General features: G+C 38.8%; 1 protein-coding gene across 9 annotated transcripts in view; it reads right to left on the bottom strand.

The window, feature by feature from the left end:
• Positions 1 to 21605, bottom strand: part of ANO5 (anoctamin 5) — a 61345-nt gene that overhangs the window by 16464 nt on the left and 23276 nt on the right. For 7 of the 9 annotated variants that reach the window (XM_041129022.1, XM_041129021.1, XM_041129026.1 and 4 more), the window contains 9 exons: positions 16452 to 16565; positions 10092 to 10160; positions 8604 to 8888; positions 8142 to 8255; positions 5902 to 6068; positions 4864 to 4998; positions 3515 to 3620; positions 3365 to 3425; positions 1713 to 1864 (listed from right to left, as the gene is read on the bottom strand). In XM_041129022.1, the coding sequence (XP_040984956.1) occupies positions 1713 to 1864; positions 3365 to 3425; positions 3515 to 3620; positions 4864 to 4998; positions 5902 to 6068; positions 8142 to 8255; positions 8604 to 8888; positions 10092 to 10160; positions 16452 to 16565 (1203 nt within the window). The remainder of the gene's footprint in view (positions 1 to 1712; positions 1865 to 3364; positions 3426 to 3514; positions 3621 to 4863; positions 4999 to 5901; positions 6069 to 8141; positions 8256 to 8603; positions 8889 to 10091; positions 10161 to 16451; positions 16566 to 21605) is intronic. The other 2 variants (XM_030039189.2, XM_041129020.1) reach the window with 1 other exon arrangement.

Here is a 21605-nt window from a genome sequence, read left to right on the forward strand (position 1 = left end):
GTGATCTGCTGCAGCTGATTCACGCCCCCAGACTACGGGTTTTGGTCCGTGCTGTACGTAACCGCTGCCTCCAAGTCCGCCCATGACTTCCCTGTCCTCACACAATTACCCTCTGCTGCAGTCTGTTACTTCAGAACGCACCAGGGCCGCCTGTGTGAACTAGCTGAACTAGCTAATCAAAAATTTATTTACCTGAAACTGTTTTCCTGAGCATGCAGAAATCAATACCTCAGCAGAGCCACGCTCAAAATCATAGTGCGTGGTTATCAAAGATCTCTGTGTAACTTGTCCAGCGTACAAGTTACAGGTATAACAACAGCACTAATGCTGCACGTGCAGAAGGGGAAGGAGAGACAGAAAAACTGTCTCATGAGAAATAAATTAGTGTACATATTTCCTACTAATTAAGGAGACAAGCCCTGAAAGACAGGGCGACTGTTTATAAAACAATGATTCTTCCCATGTTCTGGCTAAGCTTCTATTTCTTTTCTGAGGCCTGTGTTATCTAAGCATACTTACAACTAGTGAAAGTAAGTTATTTATATGCAATTCTAGGAAGAGGAAGGATGATTTAAAAATACACCAAATTGAGGTGGTAGATGTTGTATTGGAATGCAACAATCTGATCCCTAAATTGGTCAAATAACTCGTACCTAAATTAAATTTAAATGAAGACAATTAACGTTTAATAAGTATTTATATAGAGTGTTTAACAGAGTTAAATAGTGTGGTTAATTGTATCTCAATTAGATTTCAGACAAAGGGCTTCAGCAACCTTCATCTCTCTAGTGTTCCCCAAACAAAGTAGCTGTGTATCAGAAGCAAAACCGCAACTAGTCCCACTTCTGTACCTTTGTATCAGGACAACTGCTTCTTCATACCTTGGGTAGGGATGAGAAAGAGTGCTTTTAAAGGCATGAAGATTTCAGAGACTGCTACCTAGGAACGTGAAGGACACTGCAAAGATGGTGTTAGCCAAGTGAAAGCTATCAACTTTGCCTTTGTATTCCTGATTTAACATATCGGTTTCCAGCGGAAATTAAAATCAATAGAGGATAATTAATGAAAGTTACGCACACACTCCAGAGGCAAACCCCCCATGTTCTCATTTATTGTGTCTCAAAGCCTAGATAACAAAAGACATCTGCAGGAAGAAAGCCATGGTCCAAGAGATGGGGCATGCCTGTCACGTGCAAGAGGCCATCGGGCTGACAGCTTTCAGTTGCTGTTACCTTCAGACTGGAAAGCTGGACGACCACACTGCAACGGTCCTGTGCCAGGGTAAACAGACCCCTGGATTTATTGACACTAACGCAGCCATGCTGCTTTTGGCAATTAAACTGTTTATCTCTGGTAGTAGTCAAAAAGCCCAAACCTCAGCACTCATCAACGGGATGCCTCCAGCGAGAAAACGACGTGTTACCAAATTCTCCTTTGATATTTGATGCAACCTACTGTATTCAGTGAGGGTGTGGTCGGCATCACGTTCTACATATTTCAGCCAAACTCACGGCTGTCAAACACTGCTCAGTGGAGAAGTAATAGCTGAGGGCCTGCCCTGCTTCAATATAAATGCGGCATTGCTTACACATGTCACACAAATCTTTACCTAGCCACAAGGTACAGACTTGTTCCTGAGACAGAACTCACACATTATCAAACTTTCAACACACAACTGAATTTGCATGCATGTCAACCAGCACGCTCATTACCTGAGTTACAGGATTCTTCTTCTTTTGGGTACATTTTGCCTCGTACTCAGGCCTCAGCTGGAGTTGTTGCTGTTCCTCTTCAAAATCAACCAGATCCCACTCATATTTCAGTCTGGCTTGCCGTCTCTTCCAAAACTCCAAGAAAAGTGTAACTGCAATTTGGAAGCGTTAAAATACAGTTAAGGGAGAAGTGAACAAGTTCATGAAGCAAGTTAAACTTATTTCTGCACCGGCTTCTATTCTGCAGTCTATTATTTATCCTCACAGTGTGACCCATCTATTTTTACTGACTACCTATTGAAGTTCACAGCTAAGACCATAATATGGATTAAGTAATTTATTAGCTAATTGAATTCCAGAAGTAGATGACAGGGAAGATGCCAAGACAGGATATAGGTATTCCCATGGTTATGACGACCGTGTTCAATCACAGTTTAACTACTTTTCATATGCAAATAGCAACACAGAAGTAACAAAGGAACACGATAATTCAACTAATTGCTTGTGTATAAACCTGTAACACATGAACAACTACTACAAATAAGCAGAACTGATTTCAAGTAGTACGTTCAAAGATTTCTGTTGCTTTTTGATGATTATTTGATATCATGGTCATTTTTAAGATGGTGAATATCTGATGCTTTTCATATGATCAAGAGCGAGGCTGGCTTAATTAAGACACTAGAGAGAACTGATTTCACATATGAAATAAACAACTATAGATATTATAATACTATGTAACATTTTAAAAGCCCTCTATAAACTACTTCAAAATGTAAACCGTTAGTAATCTGATTGTTCTTATTTGACCTGGAGAGGCTTTACGGTTTATACAAACACAGGAAAGCTTATCTTCTGCAATTCTAAAAATCTTTTGCTAGTACTTCCTGAATGATTAATCCATGTCACTCAAATGCTAGTGCTTAAAACCAAGAAACGTTTAGTGAAACACCCTTACAACATCACCTCACTCAAATTTTGGGGGGAAAATTCTCTATGAAAAACGTTAGTGGCTAGATCCTTCGATAACAAATACACAAATAGATTTTCTATCAGCACACAGAGATCTTTCTGTGTTAATGAAATGCTTATATTAGATTAATATACTGAACAAGTATCACTTGGTGTGAAACCATGCCTACAGAGAAAAAGTCAGGAAATCCACCTATTTCTGCATCATCAGAACATACTATCATGCATGAACTTCACTGGAGTAGAAGCCAACCAATTCTCATCCTAAAAGTGGTGCTAATAAAGTATTAGTGATGGACCACCATCCAGCGAAAGGACACAAAAGCACTCTACTCCCTCACAGGCACACTGATAACGTGCAGGGCTTAGCAGAGAGGACTCTACAAGGGCTGCATAAAGTTGGACCACTCTGTCTTAGGTTACTAAGGAAAGAAACAAATGCTAGCAGTTACGAGTACACAATGCTTATGATATCCTAGATATCTGCTGGGTTTTGTTTGGTTTTTTTAAGTTCAATTCCTCTGTAACTTTAAATTATTTTTACTCTTTCATCACTTTTGCATCTGAGGCAGGATATTAGAGTGAAGCCATTATTCCCCTTCTTTTCACTTCCAGTGTCCCTCAGCAGTTCGGCCAAGACCTCCTTATTGTTCGACATAAAACTTATCAAATGTACTCACCCCATATGCCCATGAAAATGGCAAAAAAAAGAGTTGCCACGTTGTCAAACAAATGGGAATACTGCAACAGAATACACAGGAACAGGTCAGCACCAAACTAGTTTTCAGTATGAACACAAACGACAAGTGGCTGGAGAAGCAGATACGCACCTCTGAGGACTGACAGGTCGTGTTCAGTCTCCAGTACTCACACTCGCGGTCACAAAGAGGGCACATGATGATCTCTCCTCCAATTGCAGGGTCACAGATTTCTTTGCTGAGGAGAAAAACATGGTACAGTATCTCTTTTCATAACACCTTAGGAGCTGCTATATGAAATTTATTTAAAAAAAATAATAATGAAGAGCTTCATTTGTTCAAAGCTCAACATCTGCATCTTCACAGGGAAGATGCCAAGTCTTGTCACATTCACTGGTGTTAACCTGTGGTTGGTCAGGGCAAGCCAACAAATGTGGAAGCTGCTACAAGGAGAAGAACTAGCAATTCACTTGGTATGGGCTTTCTGATTCTATCAGTAATGAATCAGAAGGCTGTAAGGAGCTGTACTGCACACGCACTGCTTTCAGGCAAGATATAAACCATGTTATTTCTCATCGGGTCAGTAATGCATTCAAAAAACCTTTTCTAAAAGCAAAGGTATTAATTCAGCTTTGATATCTACAGTAAAATTTGCTACTTCAATTTAACTACTACAGTGGGAGAAGTTTACAATCCTATGATAGCCCGTTAGTACCCAGAGAAATCAGAACACGTATAGCAGTATTCTCAGGTGAATTCTGAACCTAGCTAAAATGTAAGTCTCAAAATGACGTAATTCAATAGAATGGATGATACTTTTAACCTGCTATTCATCTTTTATGGTTAAAACTCAAAATTTTCTGGAAGCTTTCTTATAAAAACCAGTGAACAATGAAATGTCAACACCCTTTTCCTCTCCTCACCCCCCCCCATCCCTGAATACAATAGATCTTGGGACCCTTGAAGAAACAAATACAATGCTCATTTAAAAAGAAGCAAACTCCGGCTTCTGAGATACCGGATCCCTCTTTGATGGGAGAACACTGCTGATCTGTCCTGTACTCATGCTTTTGGTAGTCAGTACAAATGATGACCTACACAAAAAAGTCAATGGACTACTCTGCATGATAGATTAAAATAGGAAAGCTTAAGGCAACAATAAACACTTGAAACAAAGAATTTTGAGAGATGTCAGTGGTACTCTTAGGATTTTATGTATTGCAGGTACTCCAATATAAAAAACTATTGCCAAATGGCAATAAAATATTGCTTTTCACCTACAAATTGAGTCTAATTAATAGTCACAAGTACTGCATTAGCTGTCCACCACCATTTCAGTCAGCAAAAGATAGCTGAAGAACAAATTTGCCTGCTCTAACAAGCTTTAAAAGCTTGTTACCTGTTTTTTTGCAAGAACAAAATTTTCACATTGCTTAGCTTTTCCCATTATAAAGCCAGGAGATTTTCAACATTACACTCACCTGCTCATATTTTCATCCATTGTAAACAAGCCATAAAGAAAACAGATTAAGCCAACAACTGCTGCAAGGAATAACATCTCAGTGTAAAATCCTAGCCAGGCAAAATAGATTCCAATCTTCTCACCATAGTACTTCCTAAATACAAAAAAAATGCAATTAATAGGAATACAAAGCAAAGTTTAAAACTGCAATAGAGCAAACTGGCCAGAGTCAAAACGAAAGACTTGGCAAAAATTCTCATTTAACAGAAGAGTAAATGCATTGATGTACACTGGAAAAATGAGATTTGAAGCTAGCTGTGAGAAGTTGTTACGCAAGCTGAATGAACAAAATATATGGTCTCTTTTTGTTTTTCCTCCTAGTAGAAGCTCCAGCTTTAAAATCACTCTTTCTCCTTCCCACAGGATAATGTAAACAAAGATTTTTTTTTATTTTCCAAGGAGTTATACAAATGAAAATGGGCATAACAGTCCGGATCATGTGGTTAGAACAAATGAGTACTTCACAGATATACAACTGGTTGTGTTTCAAATGGGGCAACTGTAACCTGTGAATAAAGTAATGTTTTTGTTACATCATATGAGCTGAATCAAAGATATCTTAGGTAAGGTCAGTTTAAATTTGGGTTTAGTACTAAATTAAGAGTCAAGCTTCAAAACTGATTTTATCAGTGGTTTTTCAAGTCTGTGTTGAAATTTCAAAATTTCAAATCAATCTTTAAAAATTGACAAATATTGATTATAAAATGCAAGGTATTCTTCCTATGTGTTCCTCTACAGGTGAATTATCTGTAATATACCTGACCCTGGGAGCACTGGCTAGATCGAAAGAGCCTTGATTTGAGATAAAGCATTCTTCCCAGTTGCTAGTAAAAACCTGTGTCATGTCTTCCAAGGACCTAGTGCCCAATTAAGTATCCGATTCTCATCGGATCTCAAAAGTAGTAAGAATTTCCCAGCAGGATCAAGGTACTAATGAGAACTGCTCATATTACGATGAAAACAGAGTAAATATAATAAAACACAGGCAGTATTTTACCTGATGAGGTCCAAAGGCTGCTCTTTGTAGAACCGCAAGAAACGGGCCCACTCCATGTACAGCGTGTATCTCTCATTGTCACAGTTTGGATCATTTGCCTTTTTCCAGTACTGGCACTGCGAGCAAATCAGAGTAAAGGCAAAACACCTCATCGACAGACTCAAATACTACATTGAAAGAAACAAACATTAATGATGATGCATCCCTTTTAAGATTGTGCCAATTAAACTAATTTGAAATTCAAACTTAGCACTCTACTTCAGCACTTTAAGTTGAACCCTTTTTATATATGTAATGTTTCAAGATAACACACATTTTCAGAAAACATCTATCGATCTTAGACATTAAATTAGCCTGTACTGTAACCACACCACATTACATTACACCAGTGTTGTGTTGGTACAACACACTCATTTGCACGGGTAGATTACTGCAGTGAATGGTTCGTTCCTTTACACTGGTGTAGCATATGCAACTGCAGAAGTTGAAGCTTCCCTAAAGTAGAAAACCACTATTTTACTCGACTTCATTAAAAATAATGCAAATTTAAATCCTGTTCTCTATACTTCAGTCTCATTGTAAATTGCAAAGCCAAAAGCATTTCGCCGAAAGATGTGAACTAGGGGACATAAATTAAGTTGTTTCCTCCTCCAGCCATTGCACTATAACGTACTCCGTGCTGTGGCTTCTAAAGTTCTAAGGCAAGGACGTGCGAAATGAAATTCTGACACTAATTAACTTCAGTGGTATTCGTCACTATCATGTATCTACCTGTCAAATACTAAGAAAATTTTGGAACTTCATCAGCTTCCTAGAAATGAAACAGCACAAAATAACCACAGTTTCTGACAGATCTTGTAATTTTATTTCGTGTTGTAGAACTCTGCCTTTAGAAATATTTGGCTATGTCAAATATTCAGTTTGTGATCTTGGTTTTCCTTTTTTTCTGAACGTCTCTCAAATACAGAGAAAAGCATGAAAATCAGTTTCTAAACAGAAATCAAGAAGTTTAAGCAACCTAAAGTTCGCATTTTTAAAATATTTTAAGAGGTTAAATAGTTATTTTTTAGACAATGATTTGTGAGTCTGTCTCATGGTTTTTGGAATTTTTTCATACGATTTCTTAGCATTTAAAGTTGGTTGTACTTGTACAGAAGAGATTCTTGTACAGCTGCTTTTTATTACCTGTGTTTTTGGTAGTCCCAACAGTATAAAGTACTTCCCAGCCTAGACTAGTCTTCTACAGCCTAGACTCTGATCAGCTAAACTTTCCCCCCGAAAACCTAAAGAATGTCCATTCATCCATTTCTTTTCATTTTCTAAGGGAGGAATAAATATTTGAAAATGTTTAAAAACATAAATCTATATGAACTATTTAAAAATATCTTGTGGTAGAATTCACAGATATAAATAAGCAATTTAAGTTCACTAAAGCATTGTGACAAATCTGAAATAACTATTAAAAACAAGGAGAGAATTTAAGATTTGAGCAATGAATTAAACACAACATTCAGAAGGAAAAAAAAACCAAACCCAACAAAACTCCATTTAAAAAAAGAAGTCCGTAAAATAGAGTAACCCATCTCTCTTGTTTTCTCCAAGGGACTTCAGGGCTAAATCCACATGTTGTACTAAAAATTGACCCTACAGCAAAACTAAACACCAGTATTTACCATCCTTACCACACTTCCAGTATTTGCAGTTGCTCACCAAAGCTCACTAGGAGATGGACAAGTGACCACTGCACACTGAACTGTAGGGCTCATGCAACTCATCTGACTTCAGTCCCAACATGGTATGATCCCAAGAGTATTTATATAACTGCAGGTAGTATGCACTACTGTATATGTATGTACACACCTTGTACATACACACGGCTGAATATATGCATCTACAGTAGGTATTCACTCCTTGTTATCATCTTTTTAATGTACTATCACATAATCTCTATCATAGACATCATAGGAATATACTATGGAATAAGCCTCTTACAAATTATGTGACTGACACATAAGTATATGCTAGAAACTCATCCATAGGAAGAAACATTACAGCACATAAAAGCCAAATAGTAGGGCTGGCAGATATGTCTTCTGTATTATAAACCAAAATCAATTACTGGGACAAATGGAAGGGCTTGAGTACATTTTCATTTCTGCTCGAAACAGCAAATGTCACAGAAGGTAAAAGAGTAAAAACACTGGTAAATGCTCAAGGGAGCAGAAAGCTAAAATACTTACATCATGAAGAGGATATGCAGCTGAATAGGTGCCATTATTTAGCAGTCTCTTAATCCCAAATTTTTTCTTCCCTTCTTCTGTTCCATATGGGCAACGTGTAAGAATATAATTAACCTGAGATTCAAACACAAGAATTTCAGACCTTTCCTGCTTCGAGGCTATTTAACAGAAACCTATAATGGTTATGCACTATGTGTAACCTGCAGGAACAACACGCAAAAGCAAAAAGTGTTTCTTCAGAAGGCCTGACCCCGTATGAGACCGTTGAGGGCACGCTTGCCTTGCAGACATCCAGAAGATCCATTCCAACAAATAGTATTCCAGATTTCTAAGAGAGATGCACAGGCACCTTGGCTTCCTCGTACTTACCCACAGATATATATACTCCTCCTCTGCATGAATATTCCAACGGGACCGCGTAAATCTACCTGTAAATAGAAGCAGGCAAACTGACATACGTACTATTCTGTTTCTCATGGATGGTGAGAAGAAAGTGCTCTCGTCATTAATGAGGTACAGCTCCTGCTTGTCCTTGCTGAATGGTGCTGTGAAATAATCCGGTTCAGGGTGCATCACCTTCTCAGGGAGCCTGAGCGGTGCAAGCATACAGTCCAGGGGGTTCTCCACAGTTGAGGGAATGTCATTTTCCTTGATGGGAACTTTAATGTTCAGCACTTCTGCATATGTGATCAGAACCTCCCATGGGGCATGGATTTTCACAAAATAAATCTTGCCATCTTCAGATTCCTGCCCCAGGAAAGTTAAATCAGATATCAGACTAAACTGTATTTTATTGCAAGATTTATGAGAACAGTTCTTATACAAAATTTATTGCCTTTTACATATTTTTGAAAGCTTTAAAAAAAAAAAAAAAAGGAGGGGGCAACAGGGGGACTTTTTGTGTATATATTTTTTTTTTTTTTAACTGAAAAGCTTGTCCAAATGGTTGGTTGTTCACAAAGACAATCTTTGCGCTACTAAAAGCTCACAAAAGCTTTTCAAACTACATTAATCTTGTACACTGAGGCCTGAATACTCTCATTACCCTCTGTGTGCATTGGAAACGCAAGGGTTTGCGACACAGGGCTGGCCACTTGGCAGCCCACGCGTCCTGCAGGCCACCCTGCTGGACTGTAAAGCCGTTCTCTCTCCTGGAGGTGGCAGTTTTCATACGGCAGAGTAGAGCATACAAGACGCCTTACAAAAAGGAGTTACCAGCCAGAGCTAAGTTCTGTTACAGCCTCGCAGCTATAGTAAGGAATAACCTTACCATAGACCTCACCCAACAGTATATGTTGTTCTAGTTTTCCTCCGCATACACGGGAGAAAATGGCAATCAGAAGGTATTTTTAGCATGTTGCTCAATGAAGCCCCATCTACGGCTGTTACAGAATCTGAACTTCATCAAGAGTTATTTTCCCCCACTCGGTCTCTGGCAGAACAAAGCATGCTGATTGAATAAATCAGCATCCCGTGTTCTCCAGTTCTTAAACAAAAGAGTAACACTACTCAAACAACCTCAAGTTATTACATCAGGGTCCTTCCTCATAATTACAACGTGCAGTGGACGTATGCTAATTCATTCACTGACTTCCAAACATGTTACTAGTTGTTAGGTGGGATTAAATCTAGCTGTAAGCATACTTCCCATTTACATGGGTTTAAACGAAGTCACAGATATTTTGGAACTGATTTCTTTTTGTTATGAAATCAAAAGCCATTGCTTCCTCCTGAATCAAAATTACTTTGCCTCTACAATTCTTGTGAACATATCTGGAAAAATAACGCAAATAAGCACATTAAGCTTGTTTCACCTAAATTAGTCACACTCCACTGAAATCCACTAGAATAATTTAAAATTTTTCTCAAAGAAACAAAGTGGTATGTATTAATTAATAATTTGCAGGTCTATTTCTTTGGTCCTAATTTTTCTCTCTTTTTTTTTTTTACCTTCTTGTCTTCTGTTTCTAGTTCCAAACCAGCTTTTTGCAGATTGCTCTCAAATTCTTTTCTTCTTTCCTGAAAAGAAATAAACACACTTTATTAACTGATGAAGTTAGCAACTAACTGATCACTTACTGATGACTTCACTGAGTTTCACTCCTCCTCACTGCCCTGATAACAACCCCTTAATGCTATGTGACCTTTGTAAAAGAAAGCAGACCAACAGACAAAAATCCAGCTGATGCATACCAGGCCACCTCTGAGCCTAGTGATTGCAACACATCAGGAATTGCATTGACTAGCAACAGGAAACCTATTTGTTAGGAATAGGCTCAAAAACTGTGCAACCTCGTTAACCAGAGAAGTAAATGAAATCATGCGTCTTGAGCATTTTTGGCCCTTTGGGAGGGTGGTGTGTGCGGTGTGTTATTGTTCAAGTTTAGCTATATTTCTAAGAGAATGTTAGAATTAGATGAAAAGAGAAATTCTGGAAGCGTGTGGAAGACTGATCGTTTATAGTGACATCTATTTACCAGTTTAACTATCAAGCTTAATACAGATGTTCAAGTACTGATTACAGACAATTCAAACGGTATACTTCGCAAACAACATAACCGTAAAACTAGATAAGACTAACAAATCATCACGTGTAAGCTTACATGTGCTTAGCTTGCATAAAGTCAGTGGGGACTTCATGCAGAAATAAACAAACCTGCCTGTGACTTTGAGGCTTTTCCTGAAGTCTGTATTTTGCCAAGTAATTCCTAGGTGGTGTCTTTAGGTAAGAACATTTTCTTCCCCTCCTTCTCTGTAGAATTTTTGCTCCTATTGAGAGACTGAATTAATTTCCTTTTAATTACATAAACCTTGCTGAAGGACTGCCAGGATACCTACAAGTTAAGCTAAATACTGAGCCCTAGCCTCTTCAGAAAGCACTAGCTAGACTACCAATTTATTTCTAGCTAAAACCTGCAATGCTGCGTGATGTTTTCTCTATTGAAAGGTCTTAAATGACATTTTTCAAACACACTTAAAAAACCCCAAAACACCATAGTTTTCAGCCAATTTCCTTTTCCTGCATATCTGTGAGAAGCAGGCTACCCTATTTGCATTTCAGTTCGCATAAACTACTCGGATAAATGAATACAAAGAATAGCTTTAACGGCCCTCAAATCTATGTTAAGATGTATTGATACATTTTCCTGTGTTAGTGGCCTTGCATTTTTATCTGTCACATCTGATTTTACCAAATATTATTAGATATTATATCAGACACTGACCTAGATAAACTTAAAAATATGATAATTCCCGAGTTCTAGCACACGCTGGGGGCAAATGCTATTCCATGCACTATTTTTTAATTAATTTATCTCAAAAACCTGCCTACACGCACCTGTATAAACTCACCAGAGAACTCGTTCGCTGACCTGCTGATCTAATAGAGAACAATACAACTACAAGGTGATTTATGATTACATTTGAAAGCGCTATATTAAAGCTGACATTCCAGCCTGGTATCCGAAGCTACGCGCTACTCTGGATTACATTTTCTCCAAACAAAGCACACTGGCATGCGTTCTTTTCCCCAGCAAACTCTGGAGAAGAGCCAAGCGAGTCAGCTCCGAGGGCTCTCTGCCACCAGAGACACCAGCCAGCTCCTCCTCCAGCTGTGCAGCTTCATAACAGACAGAGCCAAAGGGTCTGGCCCCATCTCACTGATCTTTCCTTACTATACACTTAGTGTGATAAATCGCAGTGCTCTAATAGAAATTACACTCTTTTTACCACCTTGCTCTCTTCCCGTAAGTCACCTTCTCCGAAACCCACGTCAACGTACTGAACCTTCCAGTCATTTGAAACAACCATCTTCAAAAGGAAATCAGTCCGCTGCGAAAAAAAAAAAAACCCAAAACAATGCTCCCCCATCTTCTTGCCAAATACTGGATTTCTTCATGTTGCCATCAAAGGCTTAAAATGGACAAAATGTACCCTTGGACCAGTGCTGTTTTGTTTTAATATGTACTTGTAAGAATTTTAAGCTTACTGTCCCAAACCTAAAAAGCTAGACCTGGTGCATCTATCTGTGATTCTGCTATAGATGCCACTCTGCAGTCACAGAGAGAAGCAACATAAGTAATCACATTACAGAAGACCAGCAGCAGTGGGCTTCCTCATGTTTTGTTTAAGTACAGTTCTTAAGCCTCTCCAAAGCATCTGTAAAAGACTGAAACCACATTTTCTGAGACCGCTGTGGCCTATATAGGAGAGAGACCAGTAGATCGTTCACCTCTCCAAACACCGCTGTGGATATCCCACATACTTAGACAGAGTAACTTTACCATCTAACGTATGCTTGGCTGTAATGAACCATCCCGATAAGATTAACAAAGCAAGATCCAAAGTCCAGCGGTACTAATATGCCCAATGCAGATACAACACTGCATGATTAGGTGCCTAAGGAAGATAGAAAACTGTTATAAACCTGTTTCTTGATAACAATGCTGTTACTGCTAGTAACGACAATCAATAAATAGAAGAACAAAATAATTTTAAGTTTACAACATACTGTTCTTTAATCAAATTCCTCCTCCTTGCTTTTCTCTTTCCTTTAAGGAGGGAGCACCAAGCTTAGAAAAGCCTTTTATGTATCAGGATGCTCAGGCTTACTTTTAACTGCAGTCACATGTAGGAGATTGGGAAATAAATATGGCCTTTAGGAACAATCACATGCTCCTGTAAAGCGTACAAGAACTCTGCCCTTAGCTGTACCCTGAGAAAACACAATTCACTGCACAGGACTAACACAGATGGGCTCAGATTAAGCTCAGGCTGCCCACGCAGCTCCCTGGCAAGAACATTTCAGGCGAGATGGTGCCTGTTTAGGAAAAGCCCCTTGTCGTCTCATCCGCCTGTAGCCACGAGAGCGGGAGGCTGACGAGACGGATGAGATAACCGGCCCTACCGCAGCACCGCAGGGACTGCTCCCATGGCTTGGGAGGATGCTCTGCATGCCCTCCACAGCGCCAGAGACAGCAAACACCTCCCTTCTGCAAGTACCAGCCAGGCTTCTGTAAAACAGCAAGGATAGGTGCCCAGTGTGGCTCAAGCCCAGTTTTCAGCTGCTCCTGCAGAGCTGGGGATGCGGCTTCTCCCGGTCGGCAGCCTAACAGTGCAGCAGGAACAACAAGCATCTGATTTTTTGCTGTCTCTGGCTCCCTAACTTTGGGCTATCTGGTGCCTGTGAGAAAGCAGAAGTTTCTGTCTGAGATGATGAAAAGTGGGAAAGGACTAGATAAAATTTCTTTCCCTATCTCCATGCCCCACTGGGGACGGGAGGACTTTGCTTCCAGTAAATATAGGAACAAGTTACTTTGCACAGAGATCCCAGAGTCCTAACGCTCTGGAGTTTCTTGTAGAAGAAATACACTTACGGACAAATAAAGATCATGTCCTGGTCACACCTGAATAATTTCTTAGAGACTTTTAGAAATTATGTTTATTTTTCCACGTTCACATGCGTTTCATATATCAGTAAAATATTTCCACTTATCTGCTAGAGGCTTTCAGGAAAAATATAAAGTATTGTCTCACAAAAATGTAATCCTCTTTTTTCTTTAGAGAGACTTTGTGGTTAGGATTTATTCATGTAGCTTATAGAAGGCAAGTTCAATACAGAGTTTGCGCTGCAAAGTTTCTGGGAAACATCAAAGTTGTTAATGCATTTGTTCTGCACGAAGCTAGAAAAGATGAACAGACCGTCTCTTACATCTGTATCCGGCCTGTGTTAAAACACACAAAGAAGTTATTCATCTCCTTCTTAGAAATGCAGAATAAAGCTGTTTCCTTGAGACAAGGAAACAAACCCGTTTGTCACAACTGTTATTCTCTTCCCATGAACATTTCTATTCTTAGCTGTTACATTTTGCTGTATCATCGTACTACAGAAATTCACATTTCTTTCCTGCGATGACTGTACAATAGCAAGTACAGTATGTCAGACAAATTCCAAAGGCTGCAGTGCATCGCTATTTAAATCTTGTTCCCACAAAGACAACAGCACAGTACTTCTGTGCTAAGAAGTCTGCATTAATCTATGGGCATATTCATGTTATGGACAAAAATGTAGGGCAAATTTAATTTTCTTAGCAGATTCCCTAAGAACCACGTAAAAACTCACACACCATAACACTGATATCTTCATGCCTGTCTGTTCTGCGATGGCAGAGCTAACCTACAGAGCCACAGACCAAACGCCTTCTTCCATGCGGCCATAAACTCTTTTGCAAGTAACAGACAAATACAGAATTAAATCTCACAAAACTTGATGCAGATGTTCTACTCTTTTGTAAGAGAGAGATGTTTCTTTCTAGCTAAGTGCTTTTTTTACCTCAAAGAGGAACTTCAGTATTAGCTACTAGCTCTTGGGGTCTTCCCCATGTCAATCCTTCCGTCAATAATGACACGCATGTACCTGGCCTGTGCTCTGGCAAAGATTCCTGCCACCCTCTAATGACCTATAAACCAATGAGAAGGAAATCGCTGCACACAATATGAATGAGTGCCTAGACTGAGTATCTGGCTCGTTTTCCTCCCCACTTGAAACATTACCTAAATAGTCTCCATTTCTTCCCTCATGTTATTTGAGTATGACTAATGGAAAAGTTTATTTTAAGACTTGCTTTCACATATTTTGCACGGATATCTTTTTCTTCTCTCTACACTGATTGGTCTCCTCTTCCTTCTTTATTAAAATGTATTTTGCTTTACGGTAGAAGGAGGAACGTAGCTAGGATTACAGCCTGACACAGAGCCAGTGTGGATTTGAAAAAGTGTGCCTTCATATAAACCTATGGTATCAGCTATAATATAACCTTGGTCTCCTAAGCAAATCTCCCAAACGTGGCTAGCTGAGGAAAGCAGACTCTGAGATGCTTAAGATGGGAAAAGCATCAGAGATGATGACAGGCATTTTTGCTTTTTTTAAGGTAAAAAGTATATGATGCAGGAGCCGTGTTCTACACCGGATCGTATTTGCATATAGGCAGCATAAGTCCTTAATGAAAACATTATTTCCTTCATAAAAGAATGTAAGCAGTAAGCAATTTTTTGAACAGCCCAATTGTGCAGTTTTGTTCAAAGGAAATTATAATTTTTAATTACTAAACACTTTAATATGACAAGATACAGATGAGAAGCATTCTTTACTTCACAGTCCTTTAGTTTTGATTATGATTTTGTCATAAGCTTCCATATAATTAGTTTTCTTCAGAAAGCCTTATCTTTCAGAATAATGTGATTACATGAGAATGAAGTCTTTTTTGGTTTGTTTTTTTTGGTGGTGGTTTTTGTTTGTTTTTTTTTTTTTTTTAGAACAAACTGTGGAGGTGTGTATTGGAAAGACTAGTTTGTAAATGTAACCTCTCCTGGTCAGAAAGAAGGCAGTGAATAAAGAGAAAACAAAATAATCAAAATCCCTGTAATTATTATTTTTTAAACATTATGCTTATATAGAATTTATTGTTTGTCTTGACTGCATCTCACAGTACCGGATTTTTTAAATAGCCTCAATTTATGTATTAGTCAAGTTAGACCTCAAGTGTCAGTCTGAGCAAGGAACAAATACATGTCATTTACTGATTCAGTCTGACCTACTGCTACCATTCAGGCAACCGGGTCTTGCTGGGAAGTTCAGGGATGATCACTGACGAGCATTTTAGAGAAAGCCTGTACTTCATGCTCTGTTACATAGGAGGTCTCTTTTCAAAGCCACTTTAAATATTCTTCCAGAAGAACAGACACATGTAAAGAGCAAGTCAAGCACACGGAAGAGCTCAGAGAGGAGCTTTGTGTTTATTTTGCTTAGAGTATTAAAAAAAAAGTCTTAAAAGGAAAGTCACATGGATTCTTGGATCTAAGAATCCATTTCTGCTCTAACTGAAGTCAAAGGATGGGGAAAAAAAAAGTTATTGTTACATCTCATTTGGATAAAGCTTTGCTTATTTAGAAGAAACCTCTTTCATTTAACTTTTTACAGATAGCTACACCAAAGCCACAGCTAACTATAAGACTGTTAAATGAAGAAAGCAAAATAATTTGGATTACTTGGCATTGATTGTATAACATACTGACCAGCCTAAGTAATGGAGAGTGATCAATTCAGTAAATAAAGCCCCAAAAATCTAATTGGGTCATAATGCACAACAGTGAATTACGCAGAAATTCAGTACATGGAATAGCTTTTTACGCAGCTATCAAGTTTTTAGCTAAATCCAATTCCAGCTGAGTGTAGTTATTTGAAAGGCTTAGTAATTGATATTCTGGTTATGACAGATAAGAATTCAGAGGACCTCAAAAAGACAAACTTACCAACTTTTTTTCCCATTCCTTATTAAGATCATCCACATAGGAAAGAACAAAATCAATTCTCCTGACACCATCCCTGAAGAAAATAGAATCTTTGCTCTGATGTCTTTTATCAATCTGTGGAAGATATAGGCATATGATTAAAAAAAACCCCAAGCATTGCCGTTGCTCTAAAATATAACAGAAGACAAAGAAGTTCCCCCAAATTGCCTCAATTCTTCATAGTTTCTTCATAGCTGAAGATATACTTGCACAAGTTTTAACAAGGGCTACATCCAGTTAAAATAATTTCAAGATTAACTGCTTATATGCACAAACACTACATGTAAATAACTGGTATATGAAGAATAAATATATGTTAGTATTTACAATAACCTGTGAACAATGCTACCGTTTATTCTTTCACAGTCTTTACAATGTGTCATAAACGATCAAGACAAGTGTTATGTGACAGCATGGGTTTTTTTCTGCTGTTAGTCAGAACGCCACTCTATATAAAAGCCAGCTAGGACACTGCTCATTGACTTGAAGCAGGTAGCAAAAAGTAAATTCCATGCATTGTATTCTACATAACAAGATTCACTAAACCAACCACCACAGAGAAATATGGCCCAGCAATGACTACATATGAAAATGCACACAAATGATACAGGGGTTACATTTCAAAATTGAGTATTTACTTTCTTGCAGGGAGGGAAATCTAATAAAATGTATCAATGCAACAGGGTAATTAGTATTCCAATTGATCTATTAAAGGTCATCTTTTCATTTATCAGCATGCCAGAATGTCGTAATAACAACATTCATCTTCTTCACTGATTAGGCTACAGTAATCAATGTTAAGCAAAAAAAGACTATTACCTCCCTCTCCTAGGGAAGTTAGCATAATATTAGGTAATATTATTTATTATCATATCAATATTCAGCTCCACCAAATTGTTTGCAAGACTAGAGGTTCATACAGCACAGTGCTCTCCATAGAAGCTAATACTCTGGTCTAAATTTACCTCCATGCTAAGGAAGGTTGTTGGTGGTTTTTTTTAACCACACCCATCAGCAAAATTGTATTTATATAGGACTGAATTGGGTTTTGATTTTATTAGAATAGGAACAAAAAAAAAAAAAAAAAAAAAAAAAAGAGTAATTCAGAGGGATATATCTCTGTCTTCTCCCTCTTAAGCCATGCAAGGATGCACGTGAAAAATATTCTGTGCTTTCTCAGCGAACTTTATAACTGTGAACCTTGCTCCCAGTTAACAAAAGGCATCACACAGTGAAGCATGTTATTACTGCAGCCATCCAAGCTACTTGCAATATCATTCATCACTGTTTTACCCTGAGACGTCGCTTCAGGAACAGATTATATCTCCTTCCACTCTGCCGGAATAACCAACAAGTAGTTAGCAAGCCCACTGTTCCTCTCCAAGACCCAAACCAACTGCTTCGAGCACATACCCCCCAGCTACAGCTAGTGAGAAATCTGTGTCCTTAAGAAAGCCAAGAAAAGCTTCCAACTATTAGGAAAACACAAGTATTCCTAAACAGTATGAGTATAATGTCTTTTTTATTAAAGGCAAAACTGTGCTGGCATTAATTTTTATTATAAACTCAGGTATTTTAAAATAATGACTCCTAAATTGCTAATTGCCATCATTTGGCTACTTAAGCAGATTTAAAAAAAAGGAACAATGAGAAAGTTTCTTTGAATGCAACACAAAGGCAACAAAACAAGCACAGGCTAATGAAGAGAGCATGCAAGTTTCTGTTACGCTCATGTCAGGTTGGACCCACTGGGACATAAAAAGATGAATTGCAACTATGTCATTCCAGAGCTGACAAAACCACAAGCAAAAATATCTGCATACTCTGGGACATGTGTTTATCCTCAAGAGGCTCAAATTTAATAGTAATAATAAAAATACTAAAAAAAAAAAAAAAATCCCTATTGTTCCATAGCTTTATACAATTTTATGCCTCTTCACTAGATACCCTGGTAACTGCTGAAAACAGACAGTAGCCTACTTGGACCATCCATGCATTCCTCAGAATTCCTGTATTTCTGAAGCTATCCTAGCCTTTGGGGAGGTACAAAACACTTGGTTGTTTTTGTTGTTCCTCTTCTTGAGAAATATTCACAGCAGATCAGTTAACATAGACTACTTTGTAAGAACTGAAATCAGGACAAGCTACCTCCAAAAATGCTTTTGCTTTCAAATGCAGTACACAATCATTAAGACCAAGAGGCTCGCAAAAATCATGGAATCCAATAGAAGAAAAGAAAAGAAACATCATTTTCCTATTCTATTTTGTGCTTACAGGTTTGGGGGTTTTTGTAAATATAATTGTGACTACAAACAAATTGCAACTGTGTAGACGTTAATTTGATTAGTGTATAGAACCACACCGACATCTTAATAGTATCAACAGTACTCTAATTATTCAGCATTACAGTAAGTGAACCCCAAAGTGCAGTCTAACAACTTACAATGTTGGGAACCAGCCTGAAAACAGACCGCCCCAACCACCAATTTAAAAAAATAGAGATCGTGCAAGCACAGACATTGTCCTAGTGATTTAACAAAATCCATATACAGAAAGAAAGAAAGGAAAAAAAAAAAAAAATCAATAATATTTACTTCAAAAAAAGCTCCTGCCAAAGGAGTGTCCCAAATTCTTTGGGTAGCATAGTTATAATTAGATCATTCCATACGACTGAAGTAATATTTTATCTTTAGTGCCATCAAAGTTTGCTCATTTTCTAAGATGTATCAGAATCCTGCTTAGTCATTAAAGGTCTGACTATCAATTATAAGAAGATGCAGTAGTCATCGTTGGATCTGCTTTGAGAAGGGGAATACTTATCACTTCTCTCTCCTTCTGTACATAGGATTATTCATCATGGATAGTGACAGGCCTACTTATTAAACCCATAAATTATTCCTTTCCATTTTGCTGCATTTGGATTTCACAAGAACAAGATCAGTCTTGCATATTCATGCAATTCCGTGCATAAATGTGCACTTACAGGTTTAAAATATATAAAATGTTGGTAATTTGCATTGGTTGCATCAGTGAATCATAAAACATTATGGATTAGTATATCTTATTTCTTAACAGCTCTTTCCAGAACTGTATTCAAATTAATTGATCTTTGACAACCTACAGTTATTAAATAAAGTTACAGCTCATCAGAGCAGATACTCTGTGACGTGTACCTTCTGGAATACAAGTAACCAAATTAAAATTTCCCAATGCAGCACAGTGAGCAAGCAACAGCTTTTGAATAATACCCAATGAGCAATTACGGAAGAGACGGAGCCAGTCTCTTCCCCGAGGCATCTGGGGAAAACGCAAGAGGCAACAGGCGCAAGTTGCAACAAGGGAAATTCCTACTGGATGCGAGGGTGCGGTTGAGCAGGAACAGGTACGACAGGTTGCCCAGAGAGACTGCGTAATCTCCATCCTCAGAAATCACACAGCTTGACCAAGCAAGGCCCTGACTCAGCAACCTGATCCAAGTTTGAAGTCAGCCTTGCCTCCAGTAGGAAACTGGTCAAGGAGACCTCCAGAGGTCCCTTCCAGTCCAAGTCACCGTACCATTCTATGAAATGGCGCTACCGCAAGCGTTTAGCATTTACCGGTGCTTCCAAAAGTTGGATAAACCCATCAGCTACAAGGCAAGTTCACAAAAACTACTTGTTCAAAACCAAATACTACCTTCCGATTTTCCTGTAGTAACTTTCCAGTCTTAATAGTCTAATTAACTCTCTAAGAACTAAGTGACTTCATAGTCTGCGGACAGATCTGCTAATCGAACACTCTAACAGCCTATCATAGGGAGCTAAATTTTTCACGTAGCTACATAGATGTAAACTTACTGGATTCATACGGAATTATATTAATATTCCTAGTTATCCCGTAACCGATAACTTCTGTCTAGACATCCAGCGGAGGTCAGGGTATCGGACCACGTTCAACCCAACAACCCTCCAAGTACCCGGACTTGCAGTCCTCACGTTAGACACAACCTAAAGCCCTGCAGCAGGAAATCCTGACTCAAACAGCACAGGTTACAGGAAAGATCCAAGATCTCAGCATGGAAATTAATAAAGCATAGCTCAAGACGAAGTAAGGCTGTAACACCCCACGTTCAGTCTGCCCAAACCGGTTTGGGTACAGCTTGTAAATGCCGGCTGGTGGTCTCACGCCGACGTTCAAATCCATCAAATCCAGGGCCAAAGCACACAAGCCAGTCACCGCGAACAGGAGAGGGGAAGGCGAGCTGCTGGATGTGGCACCAACCACTACACACCGTAACAGAAAGTGCTTCAGAGAAACGACTTTGGACCGAAGCTGAGGGAGAGACCGAGGTAAACATTTCGTGGCCTTGCTCGCCCACCAAAGCACACAGACAGCTGACCTCGGTCAGCACAGTCAGCTAGCCCTCGGTGGTTTAGCGATATCACAGTACCTGAAAAGCAAATACATTTTTCAGATTATACCTGAATGATTTAATACTGTATATTCTCACAGGACTCGGAGGGATTTCTATTTCTGGATCCACCTAACAGGAAATTTATGTCCCTACAGGCCGCTTAGCACAGCTCCCTCCTTGTAGGCAACGGAGCTTCCTCCAAATACACCTTGCTACTAAATACCCTAGCCCTCTCCGTGTCCATAATTCAAAGACAGAGGAACTTGACTTAGAGCAAAACTTTTCAGATTAATATTCAGTCAGAAAACTGCAAGTTTCTTCGGGGCCTACATTCAGAAATGCCCTTCCCAACTTCAATTCCCCGGACTTCAAGGTTTCACAAGCGTCCACCTCACGGAGCTGGGGCTGCAGGTCCAGACCTCAGCGGCCTTCCCCTTCTGCTTTTTGTAGCTCGGAGCAGGAAGGCAGTTTAGAGCGGCAATTTCAGTAATAAAGCAGTAACCGACACTAATCCGAGATGGAAGAACCCAATACATTAGCTTCATTAGAGTTCTAGCACAGTGAAGAATCTCCAGCTCTGACTAAAGGGTATGCTGAGAAGTTAACATGAATAACATGACCTCCCATCAGCACATCTAGGAGTTATATTATCATAGTCCTACATTACCACACAAGAAACTGCCTGAAATTACAAAATAAAATTGATTCGCAAGATTTTGCCA

The sequence above is a fragment of the Aquila chrysaetos genome, chromosome 16 (assembly GCF_900496995.4).
Source record: "Aquila chrysaetos chrysaetos chromosome 16, bAquChr1.4, whole genome shotgun sequence".
In the NCBI taxonomy this organism is placed as follows: Eukaryota; Metazoa; Chordata; class Aves; order Accipitriformes; family Accipitridae; genus Aquila; species Aquila chrysaetos.